Consider the following 21,071-nt stretch of genomic DNA (forward strand, 5'->3'; position numbering starts at 1 on the left):
CAGGATTTTGCCAAGTAAAAAGGGCATATATACCTTGAGACATGATGGGCATACTTTGTGGGATGCTCCTGTCTGTCCTAGGTGGCAGATCAGCTGAAGATCAGAGATTCCCCATCTTTTTTTTTTTTTTTTTTTTAATATACCTGGGATATATATATATTTTTTCTGCTTTGAGTTCATGGTACCACACATCTTTATCTAATTGGGCCCACAGAAGGGGATGGCATGAGGGCCCAATCTAAGGTGCTAGGAGCTGCCAGAAAGACTTTAAAATAAAGCATAAATTTCTTGTATATATAGAATTATTCTTAATTACTAGACAAAGTATCTAGAGCTCGAATACCCTATTTAGAATATCATATAGCCAGAACAGAATTTTGGAAAAAAATAATTTTTAAATCAAGAGGCCTGAACTGAAAGCTGACTTATTTTACTTACTGCCATGGGACTTTGGGAAAGTCCCTTTAACTTCACTTAGACTTAATTTCTTCATGTGTATTATGATCTGGCAATAGCATAAGAAGACTTGTAAAAGAAATAAAATTAGACGATAATAAAAGGACTTTAGAAAAAGTCTTTAGTAGAACATAGGAAGGCTGAGGTTATACTTGATCTTAGCTCAAATAATCCAAGGCATGATATTTGGAGAAAATGATACACTAATTATCTTAAAGACTGTTGTGAATAAAGAATTCTGGAAGACTAAAAATTGCTATATAAATATGTGTTATTATTTTTCATATCCCCAGAATAAAACTCATTACAATGGTACAGTCATCAATTCTAAGTGTAATGAGATGTTAATCATGTACTTTCTTTATGTACTTTCTGCTCCTGTTTATGTCTTCCAATCTATGGCTATTAATGAGGATTTCTTTATGGTATTTTCATATGAAACTTGTGTTTAAAAGTTCCATTAAAAAATATAAAGTTGAACAGAGACTTGCTCTCCCTCAAGTGAGGAAATGATTTCAAGGTGAAAGGATAAGACTCTCTCTGATCTCTTCAGTTTCTTTTACATCATTCCTAATTCATTCTCTAATTTTGGGTGTCTCTCAAGATTCAGTTTCTTTTACTGGATCATCATTCCTAATTCATTTCCTAATTTTGTATGTCTCTCAGGGTTCTATCTTTGGCCCTCTTCTGTTCTTTCTCTTTGTCCTCTTGCTGACCTCATCAACCACAGTGGGTTCAATGAGAAAATGCAGAGGCTATGAAATTTTTATATATGTATATATTCCTCTTCTCTCTCCTGAGTCCCAGTTCCACATCACCTATTGCTTGTGGAATGTCTCTACCTAGATGTCACAAACATCCCAAGTCAACTCAACCAAAAGAATTTATTATTTTCTCCATTAAATATCTTATTTCACTTTAATTGCTATCTGATTTTTGTTGGTAGATAATACAATAATAGAATGTCATAGATAGAAAAGTTTTTAGGACATAAAGGACAAAAAGGCTTTTTAGGACAGGTTTTATGTCCTAAGGACAAACCTTAGGACATAAGGTTTAACATAATCTGAGAATGTTAAAGGTGTAAAGGACCCTAAAGAACATCTTAATCCAAGCCTTTCATTCTGTAGAAAAGAAAACGGGTACCAAAAAGGATGGTGACTTATCCAAGAGCACCTCATGAGTAGCAGAATGAACACTAGAGCCTAAGTTTCTGATGGCTCAGTCTAATGTTTTGTTCACCCCACATTGCCACCCTTCAGTCTTTAGCTATATGGACATTTTACATGGAATATGGGAACTTTCTCTAATATATGGCAGTGGAAAGTTGTGCTTATTTCACAGATTTGGGCTTTGGTTCAGGATCTTCATTATCTTTCTCCTACACTATTGCAATGACCTTCTGCTTGGTCTTCCTGCTTCTAATTGGTCTCTCCCTTCTTCAATTCATTTTCCACTTAATTGAGAAAGTAATATTCCTAAAATTCATGTCTAGCTATTTCACTATCCTTTACAAAAATCATCAGGGATTTTCTGTTGCCTCTAGGATAAATATAAATTCCTTGATTTGTTATTTAAAGCCCTTCAAAATCTGACTTTTCCTTGCCTTTCCAGCTTAATTATACATTATTTCCATTCGTGCACTTGAGGCTGCAACTAAATTGCCTTGCTTGCTGTTCCCAAAATTTTGGATTTACTAAACAAGCCATCCCTCCATATCCCTGCTTATTAGAATGCTTATCTTCTTTCAGTGCTCCACTTATATATCTCATCTTCTATGGGAGGCTCCTACTGCATTTTTTATTGTTAGTATTCCCATCCTTCTTAGGTAATCATGTATCTGTATACATACTGGATTTCTATTCTATGTAGAATATAAACTTCTTGAGGGCAGAGGCTGTTTATTTTGTCTTTGTATTCCCAGCATCTAATGTGTCTCTCATACATAGTAGTTAATAAATGCTTATTGAATGCCTTGGCATTTGTATAATTTACTTGCTCTTCAGGAACTTATATCTGAGACCTAAAGGGGTATCTGAAGGAGACCAGGTAAAATTCATGCTTTAGATGGTTTTTACCTTATAGAAACAGAAGTAAACTCTTTCTGTTAAGCCAATGCCTTTCCATTCCTAAGGAATTAGTAATTATGTGCATGGACTGTATATCTAGCCACAACAGACTGCAAAAGATACTGTGTTTCAAGCCCTGAAAGCTGATTTTTAGTAATTAGGCCATAAGTCTTCCATTCTATAATTATGAACTGTATTTGAGTCCTAGACTGTGACCAGATGCTTAAAACAAAAGACTGAACCTGATTTCAAGAAATTTTAATTTAAGATCAGTCTTTTGTAATCTCTTCCCATGGTACCTTATTTCCCAAAGTCTATACACGGTTCATTTCCTGTTTTCTCAGTGCATCTACAAAGATCAGGATGTCTAATCCCAGGCAAAATAGAGTTGGGCTCCTGATACTGCAGAGATCTTGTAGCTGGGTATATATACACTCATGGTTTTACTTGACACTTTCTTTGCATCATATCTAGGTATTATAGCCCACTTCTGCTGTCAGTGGATTAAGATTTATGGTTGCTATAGCCTTGTAGTACTTGGGTGGACAGCAGCCTAATAAGCAGTACAATCATTTACCATACTCTGTCAGATTTGATGAACATCATCAAATGTTAACCTTAAATTAGTAGTGAAAGGACTAGCCTTCCAGCAATTTTTTTCAGGGTGGGGTTTACTGAAAGTCTCTAAAGAAAGTTCACCCCAATTATTAAGCACTGATTTTACCTTCACTATAATGCCTTTTAGTTTCTAATGGAGATTCAAATTGCCTACTCATGATTCTCCAAGAAATACAGTTAAACTGAGGAAAGGGTTTTAATTTTGCCCTTTTTATTCTAGTTCTCAGCTTTTTAAATTGTCTAATCAATAGGACTGATTGTTCTGATATTATTAGTCTCATTTTTGTTGTTATTGTTATTTACTTGTTTCAGTCATGTCCAACTCTTCCTGACCCCATTTGGGGTTTTCTTTGCAAAGATACTGAAGAGGTTTGTCTTTTTCTTCTCCAGTTAATTTTACAAATAAGTAAACTCAGGCAAATAGGGTTAGCTGACTTGCCCAGAGTCATATACCCAGTAAGTGTCAGAAACCAAATTTGAATTCATATCAGAACATGAATCTTTTTGACTGAAGGCTCAGTACACTTCCACTGTAACACCTAACTACCCATTTTCTAGATGAGGAAACTGAGTGAGCAGCAAAGTGACTTGCTTATGATCACACAGTAAGTAGATAGCAGAGTAAAACTCAGACCCTTGACTATCATATATTATTTTCATTACATCACAGCTGTATTAATGAAGGTTTATGAAATAGGACAGAGAGATCAGGTGTTTATAACTTTCTTTCTGTAAGAGAGAAGGACAGAGTCAAAAGCTATTATTTGATAACAATCAAATAATGCTCTAGGTCATAGAACCATAGATTTGAAAGTAGAAGGGACCTCAAGGACTACTGGGTTCAATTCCCTCATTTTGCAGATGAGGAAATGGAGGAAAAGACGGGTTAAATAACTTACCCGAGAGTGACACAGCCAACAAATGCCTGAGGCGGTATTTATACCCAGCTCTAGTGCTTTATCCAGTAACAGTTGGTTTTTTTGTCATGAGGTAAATTTGGTACCTTGGCACTGGAGTACCCAAGCTCTACTTTGTCAATTTGTTTCTGAGGTATTGCCCCACAAAGTAATCTTTAGATATGTATTTATTTCATCAAATCAAGATTTTTATCTTGTGTACCTTTTTTATATTCTATCCTCTGTAGTTTCCAGGACTTTTTATATAGTAGTTTCATTATTTCTTTAGTTGGCACTTAACAAATAATCAAACATTTAAGTTCTGGAAGTAATTTTTGTTTTTTAACATGATCTCACATATATTTGATTTAAGCCTCACAGCAATTGTGTGAGGTTGGCATATGCCAGATGTTATTATCACCATTTTGCAGATAAGGAAACCAATGGTCAGAGAAATAGTGTGAGTTGTCTAATATCATATGAGCATATGTGGTAGAACTTGGAAAAGAACCAAAGGCCTATTCTAGTTTAGCAGTCCTTCCTCTATGCTTTTTTACACATAATTCAATGATAGTTACACTTTTTGAATAAAAAAGGACTTTAGAGATAATCTTTCATAGCCCTCTCATCTTATAGTTGAGGAGCCTAAGGCCCACAGAGAGAAAACACCCTATTCAAAGCCACACAGATAATTCACTGTAGAAGTGACATTAGAACTTTGTTCTCCTGACTACCTGTTCTGTGCTTTCTGCACTTGGGCAGATCACCTCACTTCTTGGTTAATTGAAGATAATATCTGTAATACTTCACAGAACACTTGTGAGAATCACCTGGGATAAGGTATGCAAAATACTTTGCAAACTTTAAAGTATTATGCAAATGTAAACTATTGTTTTTATTTCAGTTAATCTAGGACCACATTCTCTTTACTAGATACAGTAGCAATAATAAGATCATGACATCATGGATTTAGAGCTAGAGTTTAGAGGTCAGCTAATCCAAATTTCTCATTTTGTGGGTGAAGAAACTGAGGCTGAGAGACATTAAGTGATTTTCTTAGGGTCTCATAAATAGTAAATTGTAGAGAAAGGATTTCCTTAACTCTATAATCTCATATGTGATTTTTCTTACTTCCATTTGCTTCCTCCTTAAAGCATCCATTCATTGTGCTGGAGGCTTTTCTCTGGGCTTCTTATTTTGTAAATAGCAATATAACATTCTAGCTGTCCATTTCTTATCCCTTTTTCTGAGCACATGAGCAATGCACCTCCTTTTTGGCCATGTAGATTATAGATTATAATAGATTATAGAAATGCTTCAAACCATTTCTGTAATATAGGTCCATCATTGACTTTGCTGCAGCATCTATCTACTATTCATCGTTCTGTTCCTCTTTGGAGGTTCTGATGTTCTATGATTCACAGGCATATATAGCATCATTGTAGAATTATTGATAATTTAAATGATGAAGTAGTATAGTAGGGAGCCATTTGGAGTCATTGAAACTACAGTGCCATTTTCCAAATGTTGCCTACCTTACTTCCAGCATCCTATTCACTTCTGAGCTTAGTTCATTGTTTATAGCATATATCTAATACAAATGTTTTGATGGACTCAATCAAAAAAATATTGCTCTAATTGCACTCATAATCTGGGCAATTTGTATTCATCATCCATTTGATTTTTCCTTTGTGGATTACTATATAAGTCTCTTTTTAGTGGCCACATATCTGAATAAATGAATACATAAATAAGTGTAAATGTTTACTATGTGTTGGGCGGTGCTATGCTAAGCACTAGAGATGCAAACATAGCAAAACAAACTCTGTCCTCAGGCAATGAACATTCTAGTAGTAGAAGAAAACATAAGATTTGGAAATGGCAAGGAATGACTTGGAGACCTGGTTCTGGGCGAGATAAAACAGAGTATCACAAATGGGATGAAGTTGGTTCCAGGGACAGTCCATTGTTATGGCAAGAGGGAGAGGAGGAGGTTTTAAGTGATGGCTGGAGTATAGGTTTGGAAATGACCCAGAAGATGATGCTCTGATGAATTCTGGAGCTTTATATAGTCCAAACAAAATCATATATGAACAGAAGTATTTAGATAATACTACCTTCTATATGACATCCCAACACCATTTCAACTTTGCCTGTTGTATCCTCCATGACAGTAATAAACATCTGCACTTACCTTTGGCAAATATATATCTGTTTTATCTTTTATTTAATATTGATAAGAAAATAGTTGAATAGTTGTCTCTGTATTTATCAATATATGCCATATATAATATATGCCACATATATAAGATTCACCTATTGCATTTTGGTCTGCCAAATCAAATGCATTTTGCAATCAACAATGAACCCAGAGGGATCTTGTATTCTCTGTACCTTATAGTCATTTGCATAGCTATGAATATGTAATCTTCAGTAGAAAACTGTCTGGGAAAACTGTCATTTTCCCTTCCATTGTTCTCATCAAGGATATTTGCATAGAGCATTCTCACAAAGGTTTTATAGAGTGGAGAAAGTCTGCTTGTGAATTGGTAGTTGCTGATGTTATAATATTAGTGATTATTTTTCCATTCTTTGGGATCTTCCCCATTTTAGAGTCTCTTGAAAATCAGTCCCTGAGTACCTTAGAAATTGTGTTGCCTTCAATACAAATTTCCTTTCAATATATTTAGGCAAGTTTAAGAAAGTTAAAGGAAATTTGTGATAGTATTTTCTTGAGTGCCATTTCCTCTCCAAGAACACGGGTATTAAGGTAGTAGAATCTAAATGTCGTAAGTCTATTGTAATAAATGACAAAATACATACCTGTTAAAGGGATGTTTAAATGCTAAAGACATCTGTTCCATTTTAATTCTACTTGTGTGTTTTTCCCAGTTTTATTTATAAATATTTTTTCAATGACTAGATTTGTTAGGTCAAACAACTAGCTAATAAAGATTTTATTTTTGAGATTTGAAAGAGACTCCTGCTCTCTAGGGCTAAGCAGAACAAGTGTGTAATGCTTCTTCCAAATATAGCCCTTTGGATATATATAAAGGTAACCATCATTTCCATTCTAAAGTTCCCTTCTCCAGATTTAATATCCCTAATTCCTTAAGTGAGTCTTTGAATGGTAAAATCTCTAGTCCCTACATCATCTTGGAAAATTTCTCTATAGGGTTTAAGTGTGTTGAGAGTCCTTGGAGCGAGGACCTCACCCATCTTCCCTGCCACTATAGCTGATGGTCTTCCAGACCTTATTATGCTTGAGTAGTTCAATTCTCTTTTTGCTATACCAAGTTGCCTCATGTAAGAGGAATAGGGAAAAGGAAAGGATAAAAGAAGAAGATGCCTGAGATCTTTCTCCTTAGAAATTATCTTGGTGGTTCCAGCATAGTTCACTAGCTATGAAGTGAGTGTTTTTTGATGTTGTTGTTGTTGTTTGGATATAAGTAATTCCAGTAAAAACAAAGCTTATCTCTGTCTTCTCATAAAACTGTTATAAGTTCAATCAAGGTAAATTACTATCTTTGTTAAGGTACACATACACACACATACACGCATACACAAAAACATACATATTCCATTGAACTGTATTATAGCATGGCAGAAAATTATAGCTATATCTTTATACCGTGTTTCCCCGATAATAAGACACTGTCTTATTAATTTTTTTTTGGACAGAAGAACCCCAGAGGGCTTATTTTCAGGGGAGGGCTTATTTTAATGAACATTGACAGCAATTTTAATAAACAGGTAAATGTGAACAAAAAAAGCACCTTTATTCAATAATGATCATGTCATCTTCTTCAACAACATCATCATAAGTGTCCATACCCTGAATTCCGTCCTGGATGTCTTGCGCCTCTATTTCCTTCAGAAGAAGTGGACCCAATCTGTCATGTCCAGCAATATAGCTCTCTTTAAATGAACATGTCTTGTCCAGGTAACCTGCTCATAGTGCCTTGGCGACACAGCTGTCAATAATTTTATCCCATGACTTCTTCACCCAAGTCACGACTTCTTGCAGACAGGGCTTCACAAAGTTTCCACGCTGATTTCTTTCCATTCTATTTTCAATGTAGTCATTGACTTCCATGCGCAAATGGTCCTTGAATGGCTTGTTTATTGCAATATCAAGGGTGTGGAGATAGGCAGTCATTCCTGCAGGAATCATTACTTGATCTATTCTTCTCTCTGCAAGGAAGTTCTTCATTTCTTTAGCGCCGTGAGTGCTGGCTGAGTTCTTCTTTTATCCTCCATCATGCCCCTTTTATTCTTCATCCTGCCCCCTCACTCCCGCTTACATACCGGGTTTTTATGTTGTCCTGCCTCAGCTCTCCTCTGCGGCACTGCTTTCAATGGCGCCAGCAAGCAAATTACTGGGGAAGAACAGGATGACGCACTCACTGCTGCAGCTCTTGATTGGATGCAGCTTGGAGCATGGCGTGCGTTTCACCTGGGGTTGGGAGGGGCGCGGGACGGTGCATACAGAGGGAACCGTAATGTAGCATGTAGTGCAGGGGATCACCTTCACTACAGTAGCAATATTAATAGGGCTTATTTTTGGGATAGGTCTTATTATCAGGGAAACACGGTATATATCAGATATATCTTTCAGATGTTAAGGAATGGAATCCTTAGTGAATATGAGAGATTAAATTGGTGTTAAATATTTGCATTTTCATAAGGATCAGCTCTAATATTAGGAAAAAGAGATGAGATTCTGCTTTTTTGTTTTTATTTTCGTTTTTTGAGATTCAGTTTTCCTATCTTGCTGGAAGTTTAGTGAGAACTATATGGTCTAGTCTCACTGATGATTTGCAAGGAAGCTTGACTTGCTTTGTTTCCAACAGGAAATTGCCAAATCAGCTCATTTTATGCTCCTAGGACCTTACCATATTGGTGCCAGACTTGGTATAGGCAATTAGTTTTAGCCCTACTACGACTCAGAACTCTCAGACTTAAACAATTCACTGGCTTCAGTCTCTTCAGAAGCAGGGAGTACATGTATGTACCACCATGCCTTGTAAGATGAGTTTTGATTAGAAAGTACAAGAAGGATAGAAATAACTAAACAAACTAGTACTAGAAACCAGAATACTAGGCAAAGGCAATGTTCCATTTCCAGTTGTTTTTTTTTTAAGTTGCATGCTTAATATATTGTTCTATTCTTTCTCTCTTTTATTGATGTGCATGTTTAGAGAGATAAATGTTTCCCTAAATTATGCTTTGGCTGCATTCCACAAATTTTGGTATATTTTCTCAGTGTTGTCATTCTCTTTAATGAAATTCTTGTTTCTATGATTTGTTCCTTGATCCATTCATTCTTTAGAATTAGGTTATTTAGTTTCCAGTTAATTTTTAGTCTATGCTTCTTTGTTGAATGTAGTTATTATTGCATTTTGGTTTGGAAATATTTCTGCTTTGCTACATTTGTTTTTGTGGTTTTTTATGCCCTAATATGTGTCAGTTCTTATGAAGGTGCCATATACAGCTAAGAAAAAGATAAACTCCTTTATATTTCCATTTAATTTCTTCAGAGATCTATCAGATCTAACTTTTCTTAGATTCTATTCACCTATTATTCTTTTTTCTTATTTATTTTATAGTTATATTTATATAGTTCTGAGGGGCAAAAGTTGAGGTCCCCCACTAGTTTTGTTGTTTATTTCCTCCTCTAATTCATTTAACTTTACCTTTAAAAATTGGATGCTGTTCCATTTGGTGCATTTATGTATAATATTGATATCTCTTCATTTTCTACATTATCTTCTAGCAAGATGTAGTTTCCCTCCTTATCTCTTTTAATGAGGCCATTTTTGCTTTTGCTTTTTATCTGAAATCATGATTGTTACCTTGTCCCCCACCCCATTTTTTTAGTTCACCTGAAACATAACCGTTTTTGCTGCAGCCCCTTATTTTAACTCTGAGTTTTTATGTTTTAAGTTTTTAAACTTAAGTGTTTTAAATCTTGTAAACAATATATTCTTGGAATCTGGTTTCCAATCCATTGTGTTATAAATTTCCACTTTATGGATGAAATTACCTCATGCATTGGTCTCATTTTTTATTCAATTTTTCCTCTGCCGCTCCATTTCAGTTTTTTCCCTTTTGAAACTTGTAGCTACTTTGCTATCATTAATTATCTCTTCTGAATTTGTCTTAATCTTTTCTGTCACTCTATTGATTTTTTTAATGGTAAGATTTTTGTTGTTGTTGTTTGCTCATTTTCCAGCTTTCCAGCTTCTTTTTTAACTTTGAACTTATTAAATTTGGACTCTATTCCCTGATATGAGAGTGGTCTAGGATGTGAGTGATAGTCCAAAGCTTCAAACTTCTCCATGGTGCAATTTTCAGAGCTAGTTGTGGTGATTTGAAAGTTATCAATGCTTCCAGGGTGGTGTGATTTGGGGAGTGGTATGATCACTGCTTTCCTGGTCTGTGCTCTAATCCTTAAACAGGAAGGGCCCCAATCCCTTGAGATTTTAAACGGTACTGTTCCTTAGGGTCCTGCTCTTTTATGATCAGAAGTTCACTTTTCTACCCTTGAACATTGACCTAGAAGTGGATGTAAGTAATGGAGTTGCTAAACAGCATTTGGTTTTGTATCCCGTGCTAGCACAGAAGTCCCTTGTAATCTCTGTCTGAGCAGTTGCCAGGCCCCCTTATCATCTCTGGCTTGGGAGCTCCCAGACCTGCTCCTGCTGCTGCCATCCAGTCCCACTGCTAATTTTTCCACACTGGCTTAAGGTCAGCCTCCCCTGTGTCACAGATCTCTCTTTCCAACCTCCTAAGTTTTCTAGAACTGGAAGAATGTCTCATCCTGACCTTTTGTTGGCTTTGTCACTCCAGAATTCAACTTGAGGCATTATTTTCAAGTTGTTTGGGGATAAATGTTGGAAGAGCTTGACTGAGTGCTTCCTCTTCCACCATCTTGGCTCTACCCACTCTGAATATTCTAAGATTCTGTATATAAGCTTTAGAAACTGGTCATGGTTCAGCCAGCAAAGTGGGAAACCATTCTGAGACAGCTTTGCCATCCTTGAGGTGGGCCTAATAGGGCCTAGCAGAATTTTATTGTGTCTTCTCACAAAGTTCAAATCTTATTGCTAAAATAGAACTAATCTGTGCAGTCCCTGTCCTCTAGCTGCAATCTGCTGTATGAGAAGGCAATTTTACTGTTTAACTAAAATCTTTTTTTTTTTTTTCAATTTTCATTTATAGAAGTCTGTACAGATTAGAACTGAAGCTGGGCCTCGACTCTACCTTGACCCACCTGACTTGGCTGAGGATTTTGAAAGAAATCAGCAAGTGAACACCAAAACAAAGGATTTTCCTAGGGATTTTTCCCAGGTATGAATCTGCCATGGCATGAAACTAATGACCAGGCTTAGATAATCATAATAATAAGCGTGGCTCACAGTTTTAAAGGTTTTAGGTATTGTGTTTACATTGCAGAGACCAGTTCTTATTCTAATAATGATATACATTGACTAGCTAGAGAAGTTTTAAACTTCTCTTTCTATATATAATTCTTTTCTTTTTCCTGATTACCATCTCATTTTATGAACATCACATTGAACTCCCATTGCTACCCTTAGTCTTTGGTACTTCTTAATCCTTCCTTAGAATTATCTTTGTACTTTTGTAATGTATGGTACAAAGCTAAGTTCAAGGATTGCCTCCTATCCAAGGGCCCATCCTGATCTTCCTGTTGCTAGAATCCTCCTCTAGAAAACTACTTTGTTTTCTATTCTGAATAGATAATTTACGTTTAATTTTCTTTTTTTTTTATTTACAAAACATCTGCATGGGTAATTTTCCAACATAGACCCTTGCAAAACCTTTTGTTCCAAATTTTCCCCTCCTTTCCCCTAACCCCACCCCTCGCTGGCAGGTAGTCCAATACATGTTAAATATGTTAAAATACATGTTAGATCCAATATATGTATACATATTTATACAGTTATCTTACTGCACAAGAAAAATCAGATCAAGAAGGAAGGAAAACAAAACTGAGAAAGAAAACAAAATGCAAGCAAGCAAATAATAACAGAGAATGCTATGTTGTGTTCCACACTCAGCTTCCACAGTCCTCTCTCTGGGTGTAGATGGCTCTCTTCGTCACTGAACAAGTGGAACTGATTTGAATCATCTCATTGTTGAAGAGAGCCATGCTCATCAGAATTGATCATTGTATAGTCTTATTGTTGTTGTGTATAATATCTCCTGCTTCTGTTCATTTCACTCAGCATGTAAGTCTCTCCAGACCTCTCTGAAATCATCTCATCAATTCATGGGCATCCATTCAATTTCAAGTTTCTAGCCACTACAAAGAGGACTGCCACAAACGTTTTGGCACCTACAGGTCCCTTTCTCTTCTTTAAGATCTCTCTGGGATATAAGCCCAATAATAACACTGCTGGATCAAAGGGTATGCACAGTTTGGTAACTTTTTGATCATGTTCCAAATTGCTCTCCAGAATGGCTGGATCTATTCACAGTTCCACCAACCAAACACCACAAACCACCCAATTTTCCCGCATCCCCTCCAACATTCAGCATTATCAATCTGAGAGTGATCATACGCAGTGGTATCTCAGTGTTGTCTTAATTTGCATTTTTCTGATCAGTAGTGAGTTGGAGCACTTTTTCAGGTGACTACAAAGAGTTTCAATTTCTTCATCTGAAAATTGTTTGTTCATATCCTTTGACCATTTATCAATTGGAGAATTGCTTGAATTATTATAAATTTGAGTCAATTATCTATATATTTTAGAAATGAGGCCTTTATCAGATCCTTTGGATGTAAAAATGTTTTCCCAGTTTATTGCTTCCCTTCTAATCTTGTCTGTATTAGTTTTGTTTGTACAAAAACTTTTAAACTTAATATAATCAAAATTATCTATTTTGTGATCAATAATGTAGTTCTTCTTTGGTCACAAATTCCTTCCTCCTCCACAAGTCTGAGAGATAAATTATCTTATGTTTTTCTAATTTGTTTATAATGTTACTCTTTATTTCTAGATCATGAACCCATTTCAACCTTATCTTAGTATATGGTGTTAGGTGTGGGTCTCTGCCTACTTTCTGTGATGCTAGTTTCCAATTTTCCCAGAAGTTTTTGTCAAATAGTGAATTCTTATCCCAAAAGATGGGGCCTTTAGGTTTGTCAAATACTAGATTACTATAGTCATTGACTATTTTGTTCTGTAAACCTAATCTATTCTACTGATCAACTTCTCTATGTCTTAGCCAGTGCCAAATGGTTTTGGTGACTGCTGCTTTATAATATAGTTTTAGATCTAGTACAACTTAGTCATCGTCATTTGCTTTTCTCTTCATTAATTCCTTTGAAATTCTTGACCTTTTGTTCTTCCCAATGAATTTTGTTCTTTTTTTCTAGGTCAGCAAAATAGTTTTTTGGGCGTTTGATTGGTTTAGCACTAGTACTTGATACTTTTCCAATTGCTTAGATCTGACTTTATTTATGTGGAAAGTGTTTTATTGTTTTTCTCATATAGTTCCTGACTTTCCCTTGGCAGATAGACTCCCAAATATTTTATACTATCAACAGTTATTTAAATGGAATTTCTTTTAGTATCTCTTGCTATGTTTACTTTTCTGTATAGGCATCAATTCTTCCCAGGAGAACTTAAGCTTCTTGAGAGCAGGAACTGTTTCATTCTAGTCTCTGTATTCTCAGCTTTTAGAACCATACCTGACACTAGCAGGTTCTTAATCAGTGTTTATTCTAGCATTTATCAAGCATTGAGTATGTACCTACTCTAGGGCTATAGTATTATGATTTTGAGCTGGAAAGGACTTTCTAGCCAAAGCTATTTCTGAGTTGGGGAAACTGAAGCCCAGAGGGGTTAAGTTGGGTGCCCAAAGTCACATAGCTAGTAAGTGGCAAAGCCATTTGAACCTGGATCTTATGATTCCAAATCCAGCTCTGCTTTCACTGCACCACCCAGAGACAATTATTATTGAATATATGGACAGTAGTAGATACAAAAGCTAAGTTAGTGAGCCATGATAGTTCAAATTCAAGTTTTTTTAATCTTGGAAGTGGTGACATTTTCCTTAGTAGCATTCTCTTAACCATATTTTACATTCTATATATTTTATAGTCTCACAAGCATATTAAAATCATGTCTTAACATAATAACATTGTAGACAAAATATCAATTTCATGAAATGAATATGACTAGAAAAGATTTAAATAATATTTATGAGTATTTTCTGTAACTAAAATTGTGATGATAGACTTAGTAAAAATCCCAACAAAAATGAACAATCAAATAAATAGGCTAAAATTATATTTAAAAAATAAACTCCATGCTATTTATAGCATTTTGATACCAGGAAAAAATAAATTTCAAGAAAATAACAATATTTTCTTTTTTTCCATTTCTTTCCAATGTATTTCTTTTTATTTATATACACAGTTTTATTGCTCTTATTACTTCTATTATCTAGATATTATATAGAGAGAGGTTATAGCTCTGAATCTGCTTTCTCTGTATTATTTCAAAGAAGTTTATCCATATTTCTTTGCCATCTCCATATTTGTCATTTTTTTATGATACAGTAATATTCTGTTATAATAATACATCAAACTTAATTCAGCCATGTGCAAAATCATTGGACATATAAGTTGTTCCCTGACAACATTGTTTACCAGTGAGACCTCTATGGATTTTTCTATACAAATCCATTTAATTCAGCAAATACTTACTTAATGTTGTGCTAGATACTGTTTATACAAAAACAAAACAAAAATCAGAAAGTCTTTGCCCTCATAGAGCCTATATTTTCAGAGAAAAACCATAGGTAAAGAGATAAGTAAATACAAGATAATTTAGATCAGAAATAAGTAGCAAAAGCTGAGAAGGGTAAATGCTGAAGGCAGGTAAAGATTCCAAGTGTGAAGGATGTCTTGTTTGAAAGCATGGAAATGGCATGTTGAGTTCAGGGAATAGCCATATCTTGAATAGCCATGCTTGAATCAAGTTTGGCTAGAATGTATAATATATGAAAGGGGAGTAGTAGGAAATAATGCTTTCTAGGGAGAGTTAAGCAAGATTGTGAAGGAACTCAAGTGTCATTATCTGAACATAATCTGAACATCGTTTTTGCATTTGCTCAACTCCTTCTAAAACTATGGCTCATGTTCACTGCAATTTCCAGTTACTCCACCCTCCCTTTATTCTAAAGCCATCTTTTGCCCTACTCTGATCTCATTTTCCTACTTTTGAAATCTTGGGGCTATAGTTAAACAGTTCAATTTTACAGTCTCCTCTGTTATCAAATCCCATGTCTCTTTGTCCTGTTACCACTGATCCCTTTTCAGCCCTGTTTACCCTACCACTTATTTTCTTCTTAGCTTCTATTCAAGAACTGTGGAGAGCTCCTAGAGGAAATCACAAAGCCATGCTGTTTAGGTGCACTACCAGTTTATATGATATAATCTTAACTGGGCCTTCCCTAATACATTTCATTCCTTTTTACTCAACCCACTACTTCTACATCTTTTGCTTCAGACCTTGTTTTTTCCACAAGCAACTTATGTCCCATCTATTCCCTCAGTAAATTATCTTGGCTTATATTCAGCTGAGAAAATGAAATCCTACGCATCAGACCTCTTTCCTCTTTTGTTCTTCTTGCCATAGCTAACTCCTTTCTTATTCTCTTGATTCCACCTTCCTTTTTTCTTCCTTCTCTTTATAATTTTCATTCTTTAATTAACCACTGGCTTCCTACAGTCTGCAAACATGCCCATATCTTCCCTTTGCTCAAAAAAATCTTATTTGCCTCTGACATTCCCTCAAGCTATTGTCCTACATCTCCCCTTTCTCCTGCCATACCCCAAGAGAAAAGCCATAGAGACATTATCTTCATTTCCTCATATCTCATTCTTTAACTCCTTATTTCATGTTCATTTCTACTATGGGACTCAACTGCTTCCTCCAAAATTACCATTGGTGTCTTCATTGCTAAATTCAGCAGTCTTTTCTTAGTACTAATCTTCTTTGACCTCTCTATAACATTTGACAGTGCTGCTCACTCCCTCTTCTTGAATACTCTCTCCTCCATGAGTGATCATGACCCTACTCTTTTTAACTCTTACCTGTCTCAGTCTAATTTGATGAGTTATCATCCATATTCCATCTTATAACTGCGGGGGTTCCCCAAAGTTTTGTCTTGAGCTCTCTTCACTTTCCTTTCCGCATTCTATGTTGGTGAATAATCTCATTAGCCCAGTAGATATTTCTTTTTCTATGAAGATGATTTCTAAATCTACATGTCTAGTCCTCCTCTCTCTTCTGAGCTCTAATCCCTTATCAACAACTGCTGTTGTGCTGTATGTATTCATCCAGAAGTCCCACAGGTTTCTCAAATCTAGCATGACCAAGAATTCACGTTCATGGATCTAGAATTCAAAAGGATCTCAGAGGCCATTCATTCCAATCCTCATTTTCCAGATGAGGAAACTGAGGCCCCTGCCCTGCCTCCAGAACTAGAGTTCTTTTCACCAAAACATACCCTTTTCATTATCTTTCCTCTAAAGCCCATGCCTCTACTTGACTTCTGGATAGCCTTCCTTTCTCCCAAATCACAATCTGGAAGCCATCTTTTGCTCTTCATTCTCCCATGTTCCTCATATCCACTGACTAGCAGACCTTGTTGATTCTGCTACAGCTACCTCTCTCGCATTTGTCTCCTTATCACTCACTGATAGCTCCACTCCATTCCACTCCACTCACTGGAGCACCACTCTGTTTTAGATCCTTGTCACCTCTTGCCTAGATTTTCACCATAGCCTCCTGTTTGGCTCATATCTCTATTCTTTAATCTGCCCAAGGCATCCTCTACACACCTGTGTAAAATTGGCATTCCTAAAATATAGTTCTGACCAACACTCTTCCCTCACTAAACTTCATTGGCTTCCTGTTATTTCTAGAATCACATGTAGATACCTCATTGGGACACTTAAATTCTTGCACAATATGATTCTAATCTGTGTTTTTTAAACTAGGATTTCTTAACCTGGAGGTCTGTGGATCCTGCCAGTCCCCCTTAGATAGATCTCAGGACAGGGTCCTTAAATTTATTGTATTAATAATTTGATAACTGTATTTCAATATAATTGGCTTCTTGTATAATTTCATGTATTTTATGCAGTTAGGGCAGGTAAGTGGCATAGTGGATAGAATACCAAATCTGGAGTTAGGAAAGACAGAGTTCAAATCTTGCCTCTTACATTTACTGGCTGTGTACCCTGGGTAAGCCACTTAACCTTGTTTGCCTTATCTGCAAAACACTCTAATATATCTGCTAAGAAAATCCCAAATGGGGCCATGAAGAGTCAGACTTGACTGAAATGACTGAAGAACAAATTTTATGCATTTTAAAAATTCTGAAAAGTCAGACTAAAGACTTTACAAGACTGCCATAGGGATCAGTGATACCCCCAAAATGGTTAAGAATATCTGACTTCATATTAGTTCCAATCATATAATCTAATCTTTTAGCCAAGCTGACCTAGTTAGTGTGCCTGAGTATGGCAGTCTGTCTCCTGCCTTCATTCCTTTGCACAGGCTGCCCATCCAGAAAATGTTTTCCCTTCTCAGGTCTGCTACTTGGAAATCTGAGCTCCTTTTAGGGCACAGCTGAAATGCTACTCCCTACATGAGGCTTTTCCTGATGCCCCATAAAAATTACTTTGTATGACTTTATGCTTAGCATGCAGCAGGAATATCTATCCAGGTAGATCTTTATGAGCAAGCAGTTGGCAATAGGGAGACTACTTAAGAAGAGCGAATAGGGCTGGAATATAGATTTGGGAGTCAACTGTGTAGAACTAATCGTTTAAACCACAGAAGCAGATGAGATCACCAAGAGTATTGGGAAAAAAAGAGTCTAGGATAGAGCTTTGGGGACAGTTTTGCTTAGAGAGTAAGAGAAGATAGATGACCCAGTGAAAGAAACAGTGGAATCTTCAGGATAGGAGAAGAACTAGGAGGAGGAGTATCACGGAAAGAAGAAATGACTTTCAGTTGGGCTGCAGTGTCAAAAGCAACAGAAAGGTCAAGGAAAATGAAATATGAAATTCCCATCAGATGTACTCTAAGAAACCTTCAGGAATCTTTTGAGAAAGTAGGGTGGTTCAGAAGTTAGTTTGCAAATGCTTGAGAAGTAATGAAAAATAAGGAAGTAAAGGGAGTGAGGGAGTATAAGCAACTCTACACAAGTTGGGCACTTAAAGGGAAGATAAATTGAGCCATAGGTTGATGGGGTAGCAGCATCAAGCGAAAGTTTTTGAATAATGGAGGAGATTTGGGCACATTTCCAGGAAGAAGAAGAAAAGGAGGCAGAAAAAATGAAATGTTGAAAATATCAGAGAGAGGGGATGATCAATGGGACCAGCTCCCAGCAAAGACAGGAGGAAATGCAATTGGGACACAAATTAAGAGGTGAAAGGCAAGTCCCAGCTTTTTCTTAGAGACTAGAGCAAAAGAGAAAGGGGTGAGAGATAATGTAAAAGAGGTTTTTAATCAACTCATAGGATTTTCTTAGTAAAATAGAAGTCATCTGCTCTAAGAAGGTTTGGTTGAGATCAAAAGAGGAACTATACATCTTCAGGAAATGTAGCAAAGAGATTTAGTGAAGAATAGCAGGGTTGTTGTTCATGGTGAGGACTTAGGATATCTTTTTTCTGGTAAGTAGTATTTTTTTTCCTTATTAATAGGATTAATTAATATAAAAATTATCCTTTATTAAAATTGTAGTGTTGAGATAACTGAATCAAATAATATGATCAGGTTTTTTTTGGGGGGGTTGTTTGTTTGTTTATTTGCTGAGGCAACCGGGGTTTAGTGACTTGCCCAGGGTCACACAGCTAGAAAATGTTAAGTGTCTGAGGCCAGATTTGAACTTAGGTCCTCCTGACTTCAGGGCTGCTGCTCTATCCACTGTATCACTTAGGTGCCCCATGATCAGTATTTTTTTTAATAATAGCTTTTTATTTTCAAAATACATGTAAAGATAGGTTTCAACATTCACTATTGAAAAACTTTCTGTTCCAAATTTTTCTTCTCCCCTTCTTTCTCTCCCCTCTCCCCTAGATAGCAAGTAATCCAATATAGGTTAAACATGTGCAATTCTTCTAAATATTTTTCCACATTTATCATACTGCACGAGAAAAACCAGATCAAAAAGGAAGGGCAATGACAAAAAAAAGCCAACAAATAACAACAAAAATGATGAAAATACTAGGTTGTGACCCACATTCAATCCTCATAGTCTTCTTTCTAGATGCAGATGGTGTATGATCAGTTTTGAAATGCTAATTATATGACAGTCTAATTTCCAAAAAGCCTAGGCCTACTTACAGTACCACCAACATTGTACTAGCATTCATGTTTTCAGTCTTGGAGCTCTGACATTGTTATGTTTTATTATTTTAAAGTTGTTTTTTATCAATTTGATGGGCTTAAAATGATAGTTAAATTATTTAAATACATGTTAGAATTTGAAGAATTTTTCAAGTGGTTATTAACAATTTTTTTCCTAGTTTGTAGATTGTATGATTATATGCTATTGCCGTTTATACAATTGAAAGAATGAAAAACATTTTCAAAAATTGTATCCATTCTTTGTAGATTTGGAATGTAGAGTTTTTATTAGTTATATTAATGCAAAGACAGTTTTCTTCCTAAGTTTGTGGATAGAGCAGTGTATTTGGAGTCAGGAAGTCCTAAGTCTAAATCCAGACACTAGCTTTGTGATGATGGAAGAGTCATTTAATCTCTTTATGCCTCAGTTTTCTCATCTGTAAAAGGAGGATAATAATAGTAGAACCTACCTCCCAATATTTTTCTGAGGACAAATTAGATGTTTGTAAAGTGTTTTACAAATATTAAGATGTTACAAAATATTATTATTGGTAGTAATCATAATAATAAAATGTAATTTCAATAATTACTGCTTTATAATATATCTTAAAGCCTGACAGGAAAAAAACGACCTTTTTATAGTTTTACTTGCTATCTTGCCCAATTATTTTTTCTAGGTAGATTTTGTTATTTTACATAATTTTGGAGTAGTAGATAGAGGGTTCATCTTGAAAACAAGAATCCCCAAGTTCAAATCCTGCTTCTAATGCTTACTGGTTATACAAGGACAAGTTTAACTTTTCAGTGTCAACAGACAGCTCTTAAAGACTAGGGGTTATAAAGAAGTTGCCATTTTGCATTGGTGGAGAGATTTTTTTCATATTGGGAATGCAATACTTCAGTGAAATCACAATTATTGGATAGGATCTAAATGGAGGCCATATATAAATACATAAATAAACAAATATATATAAATAAAATCTGTTAGATAGTCTATTAATAATTACTATTACAACAAATCTCTAAATGTGGGATATATTTAATTTATTTTGGTTCAACCTAGCTATCAACATGGAATAGTCTTCCTGATTATTTAGTTCTTTATTTATTTCTGTCAAAATCATTTTATAGTTGTTTTTATATATGTCTTGTTTAAATGTTGATATATTTTGTCATTAATATAAATGGTATTTATTTTTTATTTCAAGTTTCCTAGTTTTTATTAGTGGTATATGAAAGCAGGTATTTTTTATAGATTTAATCTTAATGTATATTGTCTCATTTCTTAATTAAACTTAAATTTTCTAAATAAACAATCAGATAAGCCACAAATAGAGATATTTTAACCTCTTCTTTGTCCTTGCTTAGTCCCTTAATCTTTGTTCATTCTGTTGTTTATTCTGAGTCAAGATTTAGAAAACTCAGTTAAATGGTATCATGGATTTAGAGATGGAATGCCCCTTTAGATCACATAATCCAAGCCTCTCATATTATGGCGGAGGTAACTGACTTGTACATAAACATAGGAGTTTTTAATGACAAAGTCGAGATTCAAGTCAAGGTCCTCTGACCTCCAGTTAAGCTATATAGTTGTGATGACATATCCCTGCATCACACCATTTTGGGTAGAA

At 35.4% G+C, this 21,071-nt stretch overlaps 1 protein-coding gene across 2 annotated transcripts in view; it reads left to right on the top strand.

Moving 5' to 3' along the window:
* Positions 1-21,071, top strand: part of KATNIP (katanin interacting protein) — a 228,908-nt gene that overhangs the window by 98,993 nt on the left and 108,844 nt on the right. For both annotated transcript variants that reach the window (XM_051988295.1, XM_051988287.1), the window contains one exon: positions 11,264-11,392. In XM_051988295.1, coding sequence (XP_051844255.1) covers positions 11,264-11,392 — 129 coding nt within the window. The remainder of the gene's footprint in view (positions 1-11,263; positions 11,393-21,071) is intronic.

Source organism: Antechinus flavipes, chromosome 1, assembly GCF_016432865.1.
Source record: "Antechinus flavipes isolate AdamAnt ecotype Samford, QLD, Australia chromosome 1, AdamAnt_v2, whole genome shotgun sequence".
Lineage (NCBI taxonomy): Eukaryota > Metazoa > Chordata > Mammalia > Dasyuromorphia > Dasyuridae > Antechinus > Antechinus flavipes.